Genomic DNA, 18,482 nt, shown 5'->3' on the forward strand with positions numbered 1-18,482 from the left:
CCCAAAGCCCAGACATGAGCTATGCTTTAAAAAACTAGTTACGAAGAGTTGGTGACTAGGTGGGCTCTAGGGGATGAGGGAGCTCAGCTCACCACTGGCTGGGAAGAGGGTCTCTCTACCTCCCACCCCTCTGGATACAATTTTTAGTTTAAGAGCAGTGCTATACTTCTGTTTTCAGGTGAGAGGTTCTAAACTACTCGCAACCCCAGGGTCCATTGGTAAGGCTAAACCTAAATCCTTGAGAGGGAGGGGCAGCCAGGGGGTGGAGAGGAATCCAGGTGGCTTCTGCTTGCCTTACAGTTAGACCATGTGGGTAAGAAACAGGCGGGTTTCAGGCACTTGGTAAACGAAAAGCAAACTTCTTTATTGTACACAGTACAGAATATAACGCAGCTTGGCAGGATGCAAACGGCCCTGCGCAGGGGAAAGTATTTCAAATAACTGGCAGGTTAAAGCCTTTCTGCACTGTAGACTTTCCACACTCTGGAAAAGAAGCAAACAAACAAACGAAACCCCAAAACCCCCGAGAAAAACAAACCATTCGGGAGGTGCATGAGTCCAATGGGAATGCAACGGTGATGCCGCCGTCCTATGTCCCGTGACAGCACAGGCCACGAAGTTACAGCAGGGAAGGGGTAGCTCAGGCTACAGAGGATTATTTTCATACTTGCTAAGGTAGCATAAATCCATCCCAAAAAAAAAAAAAAAAAAATCCCAAACCAGGATAAGTAAAGAAAGGAAAAACAAATCTATACAGCATTTACAACAAATAAATCTCTAGCCAGCTGGGGGTAAAATATGCATCTATGTATATACTATGTGTAGGTTAGAAAGCTATAAATATGGTTTAGAAGGAGTCCTTTGATTAGAGTAGAATGCTAACTAAGGCCCAAGCTATAAGTTCACCATCTTTATGGGCTAATTAGCTTCCACCAGAGGAGAATCTTATGTTTCCATAGCTATAAAGTGCACCCCTTATCCCTGTGAACCTTTTCACAATCGTGCTGTTGGTCAAAGGGGGACAGTTTGAGACTATGGAGCACCCCATTAATAGAAAAGCCATTCAAAGCATGTGTCTTACATTCACGGAGTCATCACTGCCTCCCTTCACACACGAGGAACAGCACAGTCATTCCTGATGTGGTAAGCATCGTGGGGAGCATAGATGTCTACCAACAGAGCAGGCAGCAAGGTACTACCACTTTCCTCTACTTTGAGCTCAACTTTCACACAGCTTTAGCTTGGTTGTTTAAAACTTTTCCAATATAATACAGCAATCAGAATAAACTTAAGAAAAAAGTGGCAGGAAATTAGAATGCTAGCGCTGTTTTACCTGTCAGTGTCACACGTAAGTCTCAAACCCTACTGAATCATAGGTAGGGCTTAAAGTCCAAGATTTAAAGAAAAAGGAAAACAAAACAAACTGATGCAATGGAAATTGTCATCAGTCATGCCCAGGGAAGAATCCCCAGGGTTCTCATCAGGTGACCAGGTTTCCAACGGACATGACATGTGTTATGTACATATGCTTTCCAGAGAGGGCATGTTAGTGAACACGGGGAACTATACATAGAGAATCTAAGGTTGTGTCCAGGCTGCCCTGCACACTTCAAAAATTTACAACTCAGGTGCAAATGTTCCATCAGTTTGTCTGGTGCAGAAAGCACTAAGCAGGCAACAAAGCGGGCTTTACACGGCTAAGGGGAAGCCCCCAGCAAAGCCCCTCTCAAGCTGCAGTGTCTTTGTAAGTCGGCACGGCCCTGGCTAGAGGACACAGTGCACAGTTACCAAAAGGTTTGTTTTTTTTTTTTTGCTTTAAATACCAAAACTACAAAAATCAGTTTATAAACTGTTTTTCCAAAACAACCACCAAAACAAAACAATCCCCCGAATCAAGGCAAAACAAAATACTGTCAAAAGTGTTAATCGCCCTTCTCCTAAAATGAAAGCCATCCACACTCAGCCATGTGATTAGGAAGAGAAAGGGTACTTGCTCTACTTGGTGGTCACATGGCCGGAAGGTTCCCAAGGATAGCAATGGTTTATGATTTGAGAACCATGGAGTGGGTAACAGCTGTTCTGACTGCCCCCCTTTTCTCTAGACCAAGGGGAGACATTTCAGATTGAGCTGGAAAAGCTCTCCAAATTTCTAGATATATTTTTAACCCTTAATGGTTTGAGCCTCCCCAGCTTAGCCTACCTACTTTTCTATGGGTTTGTGACTTCTTTTTCAATAAATTGTGCAAATCAGAGCCCTTCTGTGTAAAGGCATTTAGTAGTCCGTGATCAATGCAGATTGTCACACACTCTGTCCCATTTTGTGGGTACTAACCTGAACCAGGTATTGCTTTGCATATATTGTCCACAGTAAGGAGGCTCCATTTTGATCTCTTCCCAGAAACCTCATCAGAGTTGAGGCACCAGCCTTTTGGTGGTTTTCTGCCCCTCTCTGTTCCCACTCCCCAGCCAATGTGTCTGTCTTTAAGGGTACCAATCCAGAGACGGCTTAGGTTCTCCAGATAATACTCGAAGGGCAAGCGTTAGGAACAGCCAAAAACACAAACAAAACCACTGCCCTCATTTGCCTGAATGGGAACTGCTAGCTCTAGGGTTTGGCCACTCAGCCAATCAGAAACTTAGTAAGCAAAGCCTTCAGCGTAGGGGAGGCTGCTGCAGCGATCCATGTCCAGGAGGTAAGCAGGGTTGTCCTCGAAGTGGGTCAGGGGCAGGGTGTCCTCCTCGTTGAGGTGGCACTCGGACTCTGCCTTCAGGAACGGACGCTGATTGTCCGGGAAAGCCATGGAGAAAAGGGCATCCGGGTCACAGACGAATTTGTAGACGTATCGCTCCCCAGCCACCTGGGAGAGAAAACACAGCTTACAGGGCCCAGCTGGAACAGGGCACTGGGCTCAAGGGAGTCGAATGAGGCATTTCTTAGTTACCAGGCTCTCAGGGAGCCAGGGAGCAGAGGAGGCTCGTTGGGAGCCGATTTCCCAAATCGCTCAGGTTTATTATGAGAAATCCTGGGCACCTATTACCTGCCAAGTGTTTTATTGACACCACAGCTTAGCAGCTGAAAAAGAAGATATTTGAATTTCAAATTCACACTAGATAGGCTCTTTTAAAAGAAAATCCTCACTTTCTGTCTTACAGTGACAGCGTAGGGAGCACGATTATGCTGAGGCTGGTGCTTGGTGTTCCAAGAAGGTGTAAAGATTGAGATGTACAATGCAGAAGCCAGACTATGTTTTCAGTAGCAGTATGGCATTGTTATTTTGAAGGGTTACGAATTTTATTAGAGAGCCTGTGTGGAAATTTTAAGTATGTTCCAAAGCCAAAGAGAATTGTTTTTTGGCTTACCTGCAGTTTTAAATCACTCACTGCACGGTGAGCTGCACAGAAGGAACTGACGACTACCTTTACATGGACGTTGTGAATTATAATGTTAAAACCCGAAAGTCCTGATTACTCAGGCGCCTCATGGTGTAGCTGGTGAGCCATCTGGGTCAATGGGATCACCCTGTCTCTGCTGGTTGTTTAGCAACAGTACAACAGGGCACAAACACCAAAAATCAAACCCGACCATCGGCTTTTGTCAAGAAACCAGAGGGGCAAGGGAAAGGAGCTAAAATTACTGATAAACATTTTCAGACTAACAAGCTTGAATTGTTGAGTTTAATCCAGCCCTTCGGTCATTCTGCTGTGATTCTAAAATCTCTTTTTAACTGAAGACGTATGGCTTTGCTTCTAAATCTTGGGTTTGAGAAGTCTGTTGCTCCAGAGGCTGGTTGTAGAGAAACAGTACAATTATCCCAATAGGTCTTAAGGTTTATTGTACAGTGACACTTCTATGTTCAGTCACCAGGACCTGGGTGTCTGCACCAACATTCCCTGGAGCTCAGATATTAGGAATGAGGGACTGTGTGTATGAAACTGGACAAGTAGCGTCTTCACGAAAGCAAGTGTTAAGGGTGGCAGAGATATATACAATCGGCCATCCCTATCTTGTTTTTTAAGCCACAGTTTCACCTTTGAGCCCAACCCCAAAAGTAAGTTTGTGTTAGAGGGTGAGGCAGTAGGGCACAGTGGAAATAATACTAGATCAGAAGCCAGGAGCAGTATGGCTTCTAGTCCTGGTGTAGTCACTAATGAGTCTTAACCTTTGCGAACTTCAATTTTCCCTTCAAAAACTGAGGGTATGGGACTCCAGCTTTTCTAAGTCTCTGCACACACTGATAGCTATCATTCACCTTTTATTTAGTTCCCATTTACTCGTGGGTCATATAATAGATAAAATAATAATCCCCTACATTGGATAGCACATTATTATCTCTGGAACATTTTCAAATATATTACGTTATAAGACTAGAACAAGGATTGTTATCTACATTTTTATTAGAAATAGAGGCTTTGGGAGGTTGAATGACTTTATTCAAAGCATATGGCTAACAAAAGGAAGTGTTAGGATTTGGACCCACCCAAGCCTCATTCCTGGGCCTTCCTATAACTCTGCCTATTTTATTCCCAGAAATAAAGTTCTCTTCTACTTCCTTAGAAAACCTAGGAGCTGGTCATAGGGACAATTCATTTCCATTAGTTCAAGTTACTATGTCTTGGTTACACTCCATCATGTTGGATCTGGAGTTGGGGATGGCAAAAGAATAATGGCTCTCCCTCTTGAACTTAGGACTCAACACAACGATATTAACACTAAAAGGGGGAATAAGAGGAATTGGGGAAAATGGGGAGTCCTGCTAATCGATATGGGGTTTCTTCTGGGGTAATAAAATATTCTAAAATTGATTGTGCTGACAGTTGCACAACTCTGTGAATATACTAAAAATCATTGAATTGTACGCTTTAAAAAAAAGCTGAGGAGGTAGCATAGGGTGGCTACCCATCCCAGACCATTTAACTCTGTGCCAAGCACTGAAGTCAAACCTCGATTCCTGCCCCAAAGGAGCTTACACTGTAGTGGGAGATACTGACAAGGAGTAATTTATAGCACAGACATAAAAGCAGTGGTAGAGATAAGTACAGGTGCTATTAGAAGCAGAAAGGGGTACTACCTAACCCAATCCTAAGTGAAAAGGTGACTATTGAGGCAGAAAACAAACAGAAGGCGGCCAGGTGATGAAAGTATTAGGAATGTTCTAGTTCTTAAGTAGGATGGTAATTTAACAGATGTTTTCCCGTTGTATAGTAAGCCTGATAACTTACATGTATGTGATGTGTATTCTTTGGTAAACAAATTCTACATTAATTAAGAGAAAAGGTGGCTGTGCTAGTGAGCAGTCAAGTAAGAGTGAGGAAATGGGAGTTACACAGTAACCAGACTGGGAAAACAGCCTTAGAATCTATATGAAGCACTGGAAAGTCTACATTTTATTCAGAAGATCATAAAAAGCTGTTGAATATTTTTTTTCAGGTGGTGAACGGGACATGGGGTCACATTACCACCTGCCTATGAGAAAGATGAATTTAGCTTCTTTATAGACAAGTTCTCAGCAGTTACGCCCATATTCTTCTGCCAAGTTCATCTTGTTGGCTGCTACCATGTCAACTACCTAAATGTGTAAATGCTAGGATCTAGGGAACAGTACAGCATAAAATTTGGTGGCAAAGAAAGACCAATAAAAGATTTGCCATTCTCACCTTCTACTTATCCACAGGATGTTAAGATTGTGACCCCTCACTACCTATATTCCAACAAGGATTTTGTACTGGCTTCCTCAAAATACACTTCATCTTCTCTTCTGCAAAGAACAACCTGCTACCAGATAACTCTGCTGCCATTTTACAAATCTTGGGTTTTTCACTTGAGTTCCAGTTTCTCCAGGTTGTGAAAGAGATAAAATTTTCTTATGCCTCTAACTAACACTATTGAGCACATCAAACCAACAGATTGGAGGTCTAGGTGTTTTAACAACTAGAGACTTCAACCAAGCTCTTGAGGGAGTAGAGACGTACAACTTGGTTCCCTCACATGCTCCTTTATGGATACAACAGTTGGCCAAAGTTTCTGGGCATTTACATAACTGGAGGCAGTTTTAGTAAAGCAGAGGAACCTAATTTTCCTATTGTGTGTTCCACACACAACTTCTGGTTTCCACATACCCAACAGCACTAAAAGCACTTTGTTCTATCTCATTTGATTCAACTCAAGTTTGTTTTTCAAGATTTTTTTCCTACCATTTTTTCCCAGCTATTATAAACAGTCTTACTACAGAAGCCCCAGACACTGCCTTTAAAGCAGTTACAACGGTTTCATTTTCTCCTACAATTGCTCACCTTCTGCATGATGCCCTTTTCATAGTAATAGCGCAGAGAACGGCTAAGCTTGTCGTAGTTCATGGCTGGCCGGTTCTTCTGGATGCCCCAACGCCGGGCAACCTGAACAGACAGGAAAGCAAAGAGCAATGGAAACACATTCCTTGGGCCTAGTGGTTCTCTCCCAATCCCATCACAGCCAGTTCTGTAACCCAACTGCTTTGGTTAATGATCTATTTCTCTGACCCGGAAGAAAGAGCATTTAATTCCCTCAAGACCAAACATTCAACAAAGGTGATGATTCAGTCACAACTGTTACAAGGTGAGACCTAAGGTGGAAGAATCCTAGCACTTTAAGACTGCAGAGGACTTGGCTGACGTCCCAGAGGATGCAGGCTCTCTACTGTTTCTCCACGTATGAATTATTGACCAATACCCATAGACCATTAACATGTTGCCATTAAGTGCTATGGTTTCTGTAGCAGTCAATAAGGAATAATTAGAATGGTCATTCCTGAAACATTAGAAACACACTAGTGAGTTGTTAATGGGCCAGCAGAGCAAAAGTTCAATTCTAATAAGATTGGAGAGGGGCTGGGAGATGTTTGCTTATTGCAGTTCATGGACTAACGGGGAATCAGATCATTTCAGCCTGCTGCCATCCAATCCTCTGCTCCCAGCAGACTTGCAGAATGGACATTAAAGCATGTAGCACCATTATCCACTTAATGAAAAATTAACAGGGCTTTCCAAACAGTTCTGAAGTGCATTATGTCCAACCCAGTCCACCTGAGGTGCAGTGATGGGGCGGTGTAATTGGAGCTTTGGGCAAAGAAGCCTCATAGCAGGAAAACTTCCTAGTAGAGTTTCCCAGTTATCAGGGTGGCCAAGCAATTTCTGTTCTCAAGTATCTCCACTTCCAAAATCTTACTTATGAGGATGAGTGTCAAGGTAGGAGAAGAATAACTCTAGAAATATGAGTTTTCTCAGCAGTCTTTAAATGTATGCAAACCAAGGGGTCATGTTTTGAACATTTTAGGTCATTTGTGGAAACTTAAAATAAAAAACAACTAACTACATTCTTTTGATTTTCTGAAAACTAAATGTTAAACATGGACTAGGAAGTAGGGCGAAAACACCATTTCGCATAAAGTCTTTCCTTAAAGTATTTGGGCAGAATGAAAGCAACATCTCCTAAATTTAGGATTCTAACATGACCTTTAATAAATTCTAGGAATGATCTGATAAGGAAGAATGCATCTGTCTTAATTACATAAGAATAATTCAATAGCCATGATTCTACTCTGCCTTGCAAGAAACCCTGTGAAATTTAAATTTCCATCCAATTGCTCCATGCCCTTATGGCATACCCGATGTCCTGGTCTCCTCTTTTCTCCACATTGCACCTACTCAACTCTATCTCTGAAACAGCCACAAAAGCAAAATTAACCAAAAATTACAGCCTGGTTAGAGAAGATAAACATTTTAAACCAATAGAAATAGTGGTAGGAAGGAAAATCTGCAAAACCAATATATGTCCTTCTAAACTGCTAAAAAAAATGACATTTTATGAAACTAATCTTTAATTGCTGTCTGCTACAAGTGACACAGGGAAATTTTAAAAGAAGCTCAGCCTCATCATTTTACTATGTTCAGTGGTGGAAAACAATCCTTGGATATTTTTCAACTTCAGTGGCGACCTCTCTGCTGTCACTTGCATATGCAATTGCTTACTGGAGAGGGGTTTGATATATGCATAGATTTCAAAGCAGCTCTGGTAGCCATAGTTACTGACTCATCCTCTCCGGCCAGAGCCCTGATTCCGCAGCCCTCGCCACGGCTGCTCTACAGTAATGCGTGATGCGGCTCAGCTCCAGAGCAGCTGGGAATTAAGGCTACCCCTCTTCTGGGGTTGGGGGAATGGGCAATAGCTTGTTAGCAGTTCTTTCTTTCTTTCATCTCTCCCATTAGTTACTTTGGAAGCACACATCTTGAGGACTGAGGCTGAAGGAGTTAACAAATCCACCTATCTCCTCCACCCCTTTAAAGAGAGAGCAGTCACAGCACAGGGAGTGGCTCTTTCCAGCAGCCCATCCTTTAAAACCTCCAGGCATCAGTTATCTGCCACATGTTCAACAAACAACCCTACCCCCCAAAATATTCATTAATGCAGATTCACAGTTAAAATGGCTCCAGATTAAAGCCGAGTCAGACATAATTGAGAGGGTGCTAAGCTGGATGACTATCAAAAGACATTTGATTAGGGGGCCTGCCAAAGCACAGTTCTAAAACCACAATTTCCATGCACAGTGTAATGGGTATTATGGATAATTACCCAGAGTGCACTACTCAGCCACACAGCTGCCTACAATTACGTCCCCAGCAGCTTCCTCCTCCACTTCACCCTTCAAGCTCCCCCCATGACGACTTCTTCCAGCTTTTGCCAGGAGTTGGTACCTTCCTGACATTAATAAGAACAGGGCCCTTATACAAGGAGTAGAGGGGAAAGGCTCAACAAATGTTGCCTGCCCTGAGGCTGAAGTGTACAGGTGGAACCCAGCTGGTCCCGGGGTAAGAGAATGGAACACTTGGAGCTTGCGCAATGGTGGGGGACTTCGAGGTGGGGTGGAAAGAAGCCCTTCCTGAAGACACAGAGCTGCCCAGTCAACTGAAGGAAACTCTAGGCCACCACAGGCCTCTCACATGACTTGGCTGCTTGGCATTTATGAGCATTCTGGATTAATATTAGTTTCTTTATTAAGTAAGAAAGCAGGGGCCCTCTGCCATCTGTTCATCATTTTCTTTACCACTGGTAGGAGTGCAGAAGATTCAATAACAGTTTTGCAAAAGGTCATAACCAGGTTTACCTGCAGCTGGACAGCCTGTGCTTAGGCCTGAGGCAGTGGCAATAAAGTAATAAAAGCTCCTGTTTGTGAAATGAGATAAATCAATAAGGGCTGCCCACATGACAGACCTACTTTCCAAGAGCCTCGGTGAGTCTAGGCGACGTGCTTTCCTCACACTTCACATAAACCAGGCCACGATAGGAGGAAAGCAGTGAGGAAAAGGATGGGCCTATGTGGGTGCATAGCTCTCCAGGGGCTGGAAGCCTAAAACATGGCTCCATTTTTACATCACTTAGCCAGAAAGAAAGCCTTCAAAAAACACAGCAGCACTAAACTCTGGCTTTGAAGGTAGACTGAGCCTAAGAGAAGCTATGTATGGTCTAGATGTTGACAAATTTCCATTTTCTGTGAATGAATACAAGACAGGGAACACAAACATATATCTTCTTTTCTAAACCCCTTTAATGGAGCCTGCCTTATTCTCCTACTAATCAGGTTTCTTCATAAGTTTCCAATCCATACATTCTCCTCCTTTTCCCATTTTAACTGTCAGACCATGTCCTTCTTCCAAACCAAGTGCCAGGTTATTACCTCCTGCTGTTAACCCCCATGCCAGCGTATTCCCTTGGTGTGCTAAAGCAAGCCCTGCAGTTAACTGAACAACATCTAAAACTGTAGTTGTTGCTCAAATGCCTTCCAAGAGTGTTGTTCCCATTTTAATTATACCCAGCCCAAAAAGATACCTTTTGCTCTGCTGGTTTAATACACATGCCTAAGTACATGCTACCAAAAGAAGCATATGTCAGTTTTTGGGGGCACTTATTTGTTGTCCATTTATAATCTCTCTAGATTCTAAATCAAACAAATTAAAAATCAGCCCCTTTAGAATATGCTACACTGAGAGCCTGATTTAATTTACTTTGTTATGTGATATTCAGGGGAAAAGGATTCTATGGTCTTCTCCACTGAAGAAATGATACTGGTTCTGTCCATAGGCCTTACTGTCAATAAGTCTGGGCAAAAAACCCAGTAATAATGTTTTTTTCTTACTAACAAAATAATGGAGGTTTGTATCATCTCTCAAATACATTATTCTGATGCCACATAACACACTAAAAAAGAAAATCCAAGGTCATAAGATTGATCCATCTCTGATAATTTTATTTCTCCAGGTTAGAGCCATTTGAAATACACAGTGGGGTAGCTAGCTGCATCCTGTAATATGTTACCAAAATGTCATACAATATGTTCATGTAGCCCAGACATAGGCTATGACATGCAAGGGCTGAGACCAAAACGAGTCTGTATCATTGAAACAACACTTGCAAAAGACTTTCCAAGATAGAGAACATATCCTGTTTGAATAGAAGTTCTCATGGCCTCACTCCTCAGATTTTGTAGGAGTGTTAAAAACATTTTTTATGTATGCTATAGTGGAGAACTCTGCCTGTCCACGGATTGTAAACTGTTCTATTAACAGGAAGGGCACTGCCAAGCCCAACGGCCAGGCCAGAATGTGAATGAGAAGAAAGAGCAGAATTAACACAATAAAAAGCCTCAGTGGAAATCTAAACAAACATCATCATAAACGACAAATCAAAAATCATCTGCTAGCAGAGCATGCACGTAAGCAGGTGGAAAACCATACCATGCTCATGGATTGGAAGAATCAACATTGTTAAAATGTCTATACTACCCAAAGTGATCTACAGATTCAATGCAATCCCTATTAAATTACCAACATCATTTTTCACAGATACAGAAAAAATAATTTTACGCTTTGTATGGAACCAGAAAAGACCCCGTTTAGCAAAAGCAATTTTAGGCAATAAGAACAACATGGGAGGTATTAATTTACCAGACTTCAAACTACACTACAAGGCTGTGGTTATTAAAACAGCTTGGTACTGGCACAAGAACAGAGACACAGACCAGTGGAACAGAATTGAGAATCCAGATATAAAACCATCCTCATATAGCCATCTAATCTTTGACAAAGCAGACAAAAACATACACTGGGGAAAAGATTCCTTATGCAACAAATCGTGCTGGGAAAACTGGATAGCCACATGTAGAAGACTGAAACAAGACCCACACCTTTCACCTCTCACAAAAATCAAATCACAGTGGATAACAGACTTAAACCTAAAGTGTGAAACTATTAGGATTCTAGAAGAAAATGTGGGAAAAACTCTTATAGACATTGTCCTAGGCAAAGAATTTATGAAGAAGACCCCAAAGGCAATCACAGCAACAACAAAAATAAATAAATGGGACCCGATCAAATTAAAAAGCTCTGCACAGCCAAAGAAACTGTCATGACAGCAAACAGACAACCTGCAGAATGGGAAAAAATTTTCGCATGCTACACATCTGATAAAGGGCTGATAACTAGAATCTCTTTAGAATTCAGGAAAATCAGCAAGAAAAAATCAAACAACCCTATCAAAAAGTGGGCAAAGACATGAATAGAAATTTTTCCAAAGAAGACAGAAGTATGGCCAACATACATATGAAAAAATGCTCAACATCTCTAATCATCAGGGAAATGCAAATCAAAACCACAATGAGATATTACTTAACTCCAGTGAGAATGGCCTTTATCAAAAAGTCCCACAACAATAAATGTTGGCATGGATGCGGAGAGATAGGAACACTCATACACTGCTGGTGGGACTGCAAACTAGTGTAACCTCTGTGGAAAGCAATATAGAGATACCTCAAAGAGATACAAGTAGAACTACCATTTGATCCAGCAATCCCATTATTGGGCATCTACCCAAAAGAACAAAAGACAGTCTATATTATAGAGATCTGCACCTGAATGTTTACAGCGGCACAATTCACAATTGCAAAGAGTGGAAACAACCCAAGTGCCCATCAATACATGAGTGGATTAATAAAATGTGGTATATGTATACCATGGAGTACTACTCAGCTATAAGAAACAATGGTGATATAGCACCTCTTGTATTTTCCTGGATAGAGCTGGAGCCCATTCTACTAAGCGAAGTATCCCAAGAATGGAAAAATAAGCACCACATGTATTCACCATCAAATTGGTTTCACTGATCATCACCTAAGAGCACATTTAGGAATAACAGTAATTGGGTGTTGGGCAGATGTGTGTGTGGGGGATGGGTGTATACATACATAATGAGTGCAATGCGCACCGTCTAGGGGATGGAGACACTTGAAGCTCTGATTGGGGGGGGTGGGGCGGGGGCAAGGGCAATATATGTAACCTAAACTTTTGTACCCCCATAATATGCTGAAATAAAAAAAAATCATCTGAGTCCAGCATCCAGTGCTTACCTCCTCTGGCTCTATCAGCTTGAACTCCATGCCTCGGCCTGTCCAGGCGATGAAGTGGGCATTGGCAGGGTCGTCAAGCAGGGTGACCAGGAACTGCCACAGCTGAAGTGAACCTCGCCTCTGATAAGGGGGGCCCTCCCGATACATGGTGGGCTCCTGTTTGACTTTGCCTGTTTGGGACAAAGACACGTATGCAATACTTTAGTCCTAAATTTCTCAGTTAATTTGGTCAAAACGGCTTTGTTAACACTGATTTAATCATTTAGCATGGTAAGACTGACTGTGGTGTTCCAGCATCTCCAACCCTCTAGCTTAGCAAAAGACTTTGGATGGGGCTACTTACCTTCTAGTCTCTCAGGCACAACACAAGTGTCATCGAAGTACAACCGGGGATCCTTTTCATATGAAAAACCTGGAAGAGAATTTAAAAACAGACTACGTTGCTTAACCAATTCTCTCTGTGTTGTACTAAATCTGTGGATTTAAGGACTAAAATGGGATTCTATTATATCAGGTCCTGAGCCCTACTGCCGTCTGTATGCCACGCTGAATTTTCAGAGACTTCACAAGGACTTAGGGGTTCGAGTTCTGATGTAATCACCCGAGCCTCAGTCAGAGCAGCATCAATTCCAGCTATTCGCACTGAGACTGCGAGGAAGTGCTGAGTCACCGGTAAGTTCCTTCACATCTTGCTCATGAGGTCTACATGGATCAGTGTTGCCGTGACTAAGCCTTTACATCTGAAAAGACATCTTGTCTATTTCGGTTGCTTGGCTGGATTTGGTTGATCTCTACACAGCCCTGCCATTTTCCTTTTCGCTAATATTAATTTCAACCTTTCCTACAAACTTGTCTAGGCCACCCACATACCTAGTTCAATTATGAAAGAGCTTGGAGGGTAAAGAATGTTGACAAAATGAACAAGAACTTGGGCCTGCAGAGGATTTTGAAGAGAAGTGAAAAGCAAGTTGGAGGTATTATTACCAGACACGGTGGATAGACTCTGAAGAGACTTTCTAGCAATAAAACTTACTCATTATATGGAGGACAAAACAGAGGCCAAGAAAGGGGAACTGACTGGCCCAATGACACATGCCAAGGAAATGAAAGAAGGTAAGGCAAAAAGCTGCAGGGGTCAAGGAGATGGAAGGATGGCCTGACATTCTCCATCCACAAACCCTCAAGGATGGCTTCAGTGCTGACCACCATGTCACCAGGCACCCTGACAAGATCAGCAGTTCAAATCAGAGCCAGTTAACAGATAGCCTCAATGGGGATCACAAGCTGCAGGGTAGCCTGTGTCCGAGGCGTAAGGACTCCAGTGTCCTTCACTAGCACACTTCTCGGGAGAAGCCCCAGGAGCTCCTGTCTGGTCAGTGATGGCTATGGCTCCCTGCGCTCTGTTCTCAGGTTGCTTCACTTGGCTGTTCAGTATAGGCATACATGAGCTGGGTATGCAGCAGGGGCAGGCAGTGGAAAGTGTTCTGCAGTGAAGGGCTTTTAGCAGAGTTGGAGAGGGTTTCACTGTGACTTGAAAAATCCATGAGTAAAGACGCCAAAACATAATCTTGCTATTCTTTGTTTCTTTAGTCAGCCCAGATCAAGTAGCTTCTTGGCAGGACCAGCACCATTTTTAAGAGGTCTGGGACCAGAGAAACACTGTCCAACTGAGACTGTTTTGAGGTTTGTATTATTCATTTTTGTTTTCTCAGTCATTAGCATGATTTCTCTGATGCTTAACTACATCAAAGGAAGTATATTTTATTGGCATTTATTTATTATTTAATCCACTAAATAGTTATGCCAGACGTTGTGCCAGAAGGGGGTAGGTAGCAAGGAGAAGAATATAGACTCAGTCCTTGTTCTCATGGAGCTTACATCCCAACTGGGGGAGAGAGACATAAAGGAGAAAAAGACACAAACAAGACATGGTGTAGTGTGGAAGTTAAAGAAGGCAGGCCCTGGAGCTGGACTCATGGACAGCAATTAGCTGTGTGATCTTGAATAAATTAATCTCTCTGTGTTTCAGTGTCTTCATTGCAAGACTGGGGAAGATAATTCCTTATAGGGTTGTTATGGGAATTTAATCAGTTTATATATATTCTGTTTCATTGATCTATCTCTATACCAGAGTGCTAAGGATAGCGTCTAGTACATAAGTGTGTAATAAATGATAGTTTAAAAAACATATTAATAGCACACTATGATAAGTACTATTAAGAAATTAATTGGATAATGTGAGAGCTTTATCTTATATCCATCAGGGATTCTAGATTCCTTGAGGATAAGGACCATACCCTGGCTATCTTAGTGTCCTCATGGCACCTTACACATAGTAAGTGTTAAATAAATATCTGAACAAATGAGAGATTCTATAGTTCATAAAAAAGATTTTAAGAATATAATGCTAACTTCTAAGCCAGGGATTCAATGACTCCTGATAAATTTATTTTCCAATTTGGTAGCAGGAAACCTTTTGACTTTTATGACAAATTGGTATACTTTATATTATAAACAAGGGTTTCATAATCCATTATGCTTCATGCTTTTTGCCTTGGCTGCCAGGAAGCTATACATATTTCTCAACCTTCCATATGTATTTTGATATTCCAGTAAAGTTTTAATGATCTTATTATAAAGTCATTATAAGTGAAACTATTTCAAAGTTTACACACCTGTCAAACTTGCCATGTTATTTTTAGAGCTTTTCTTTCTCTAAGGTAAGGATAATTTATCCACAGTACAGAGGGAAAAAAACCCATAAATCTAGATTAAATTCTTGGTTTGGTTTTTCAAAACTAATCAGATGAAAGCCTGCCTATAAGAAGTATCATTTTAGTGTATTTTGTGGTTTCTAGTCATTGCCTCATATGTTCCTCTAAAACATCTGGTAGATGCTATTGGTTTAAGTGAAGTTAAAGTCAGTTAAATTTTCACCAACAGTTGTGGCCACAACCATCTAATCACTCAAATAAAGGTGGCAGGAAGGAAGAACCTGTTTGAGGGGCAAAATGGAAATGAAAGATTCAAAACATTAGATTCCAGGTGAACGCTTAAGGCAGGATGGCTATCTTAGCAATCATAGATGCCAATCAGAAACACTTGTTTCTCTAACTGTTTCACAGGCATCTGTGGTCAAGCCTGTAAAAGGACTGAGAACCGTGTCAGGGTAATTTGGAACAATTAAAAATACTGGTCTCTTTGAAACTAACTTCTTCGATGTGTGTGGAGTCGGGGAAAGGAATGGGAAAGAGTGGAGGGAAACACACACACAAACTCACCAGATAGTCTGTGTGTAGTGTGTAGTAAGTAACCCAATGCCTTACTAAAAATATTTCCTTTGAGAGCATGCTCTTTCCTAAATGTTGTAATTATGTAAAATGTTTTCCTCCCTCTCTTCCCCTACTCCCTCCTAGTCTGCCTGCTGCAGACATCAATTGCTGCTGTAGAAACATTTAGGAACCTGGAAGAGAGCCCCACACAGCTGTGCCCATCACAGCCAGTGGTCCTGTAGACAGCCCCTCCTTTCCAGTGCTGGACACTCACTCGGAATCTCACAGGGTGCCCAGGGAAACAACACTTGGTCTCCCATCTAGGCAAATCACTGGGAAGCAGCTACCACATACCTCTCTTGTGAACTCATCACTTCTAAAAACCAGCCAATGCTTCGTGGATATCAGCTCTTTTGATCTTCGTCTATAATGTTAGAGACCAGTGGTTCTCAACCTTGAATGAACACTGGAATCACCTGGGAAGCTTTAAAAACAACTAAAGCCTGGGTCCCACCCCAAAATTTCTGATTTAATTGCTCAGGATGAAGCCTGGACATCAAAAAAATTTCAAAAGCTCCCCAGGTGATTCTAATGTATGGCCAAAGTTGAGAATCACTACTCTGTAGTTCTCAAACTTGAAGGTGCATCAGAATCTTCTACAGGGCTTGTTAAGACACAGATTGCTGGGCCCCACCCATGGGGTTTCTGATTCAGTAGGTCTGGGGTGGGTCCTGAGAATGTGCATTTCTATCAAGTCCTAGGTGAAGCTGATGCCACAGGTTTGAGGAAACACACTACTCCAGAGATTTATGGAGAGATGTATTTGACAGAAAACAAGGCATACTTCTAGTGAACCTGTTCTAAGAGAAAAATCTTCCCTATTTCAGTGTTGAGAAGGGAAGTTCTGAACCTACCATCTCAAGTCATGCCTTTGCCCAGAAGGGTAACTTTAAACTCTGAGCCTACCTCTCAAGGCTTTTCGTGCCCCACAAACTCCATCTTGGTACCGAACAGGGCTCCTTTTTGTCAAAAGAGCCCATTGATTCGCTATTGTCATCCATTCATGCAGGAGCTATTCAACAAATACTTCTAGCAGCTTTGAAAGCTCAATTATTCTCCTCCACAAAAGGCTCCTTCTTCCTTTTGATTCACATCTAATTACTTCTTTAAAGAAATTCTAAATTTTAAAAATTCATGACAATGCACTCAAAATCAACAACAACAAAACACAGGCCCTCACAAAAACTGGTAGCAGATGCCTTAAAAATGTCATACCCCTTTTACCCAGAAATTTTTGGAATTTAGCTTTGAGAATTTATCAAGGGAATGTGAAAAGATTTAGCTAGATGAATGTTCATTTGGGTTTGGTTTATTTGTGAATATTCTGGAAATAACTAAGTTTTCAGCAACAGGTGATCAGCTAAATGCATACCCATGCAATGAGTACTGCGAAGCCATTTAAGAGGAAATCATAGAGGAATGTTTGCTGCTACAGAGATTACCTTGGCTATAGAGTGTGGAAAGAGATGAAGGTAGGGGCTCTGGAGTACACAGGGCTTGGCTCAGAATTCTGGCTGTACCCTCACTGCCATGTGCCTTGGGCAAACCATGTCATTGCTCTGAGTCTCAGGTTCCTCACTGTATTATGGGGCCCACAGAAATATCTATCCTATAGGGCTGCTATATAAGGAATAAACAGATCAGTGCATGTAAAGAACTTAGAACAGTGTTTGAAACATAGTAAGTGTTCAGTATGAATTAATGACTATCATTAAAAGAAAACAAAGACTATAAAACAATGAGTTCTGTATGATCTGTATAATTGTTTTTTTGTTTTGAGATGGAGTCTCCCTCTGTCACGTGGACTAGAGTGCCATGGCGTCAGCCTAGCTCATAGCAACCTCAGACTCCTGGGTTCAAGGAATTCTCCTGCCTCAGTCTCCCGAGTAGCTGTGATTACAGGCACACATCATGGCACCTGGCTAATTTTCCTATTTTTAGTAGAGACAGGGTCTCGCTCTTGCTCAGGCTGGTCTTGAACTCCGGAACTCAAGCCATCCTCCCACCTTGGCTTCCCAGAGTGCTAGGATTAGAGGTGTGAGCCACCATGCCAAGCCAATTTTTTTTTTCTTTTAAGGCATGCACAAGGTGAAGTTTATTGAGTAAAGTAAGATACATTCAACCACAGAATGAACCCTCTGTTGTAACACGAGGGCCTGTACAATTCTATATTTATGTATGCACAGAAAAGACTGGATGACTATATAGCAAGTTAATGATTATCCTCGGACAGTGAGATTTAATTTTCATCTTTTCGCCTATCTGTATTTTCTAAATTTTGTGTAACCAATATTTATTGCTTGTGCTAAGAATAAACTACAAAAGTTCATATTTTAAACAAAACTAGCTCAAAAGCAAGCTCCTCCAGGAAACTGAGATTCTAGCTCCATTCTGACCACTTCTTTGAAGTCATATGCTGTGTAACACTTATGCATCTTATTTGTTCTAAATTACTTTCACTCTAATTAGTAGGTCAGTGCTAAGGAAGGCAAAATCACAGGCTCAACCCTGCCCACTTTCCTGCTCCTAATTATAGTGAGATTATCTCAGAGATTTATTGAATTAGTTGGTCCCAAAGGGATTGAGCAAAGCACTTGAACAGACAGCACACCCTTGACATAAAACCATCACCTTCACATACAAACAAATGTCAGGACATGTGATAATCCAGGATTGTGGGTAAATTGTTTTGTATCTGTTCTCATGTTTCTCCTTTGAG

At 41.8% G+C, this 18,482-nt stretch overlaps 1 protein-coding gene across 1 annotated transcript in view; it reads right to left on the minus strand.

The window, feature by feature from the left end:
• Nucleotides 1-343: 343 nt before the first annotated feature.
• Nucleotides 344-18,482, minus strand: part of ETV5 (ETS variant transcription factor 5) — a 60,503-nt gene continuing 42,364 nt past the window's right edge. The window contains exons 10-13 of the mRNA XM_045539864.1: nucleotides 12,775-12,843; nucleotides 12,432-12,601; nucleotides 6,292-6,393; nucleotides 344-2,858 (exon numbers count right to left, since the gene is read on the minus strand). Coding sequence (XP_045395820.1) covers nucleotides 2,637-2,858; nucleotides 6,292-6,393; nucleotides 12,432-12,601; nucleotides 12,775-12,843 — 563 coding nt within the window. The 3' untranslated portion in view covers nucleotides 344-2,636. The remainder of the gene's footprint in view (nucleotides 2,859-6,291; nucleotides 6,394-12,431; nucleotides 12,602-12,774; nucleotides 12,844-18,482) is intronic.

The sequence above is a fragment of the Lemur catta genome, chromosome 1, assembly GCF_020740605.2.
Source record: "Lemur catta isolate mLemCat1 chromosome 1, mLemCat1.pri, whole genome shotgun sequence".
NCBI lineage: Eukaryota > Metazoa > Chordata > Mammalia > Primates > Lemuridae > Lemur > Lemur catta.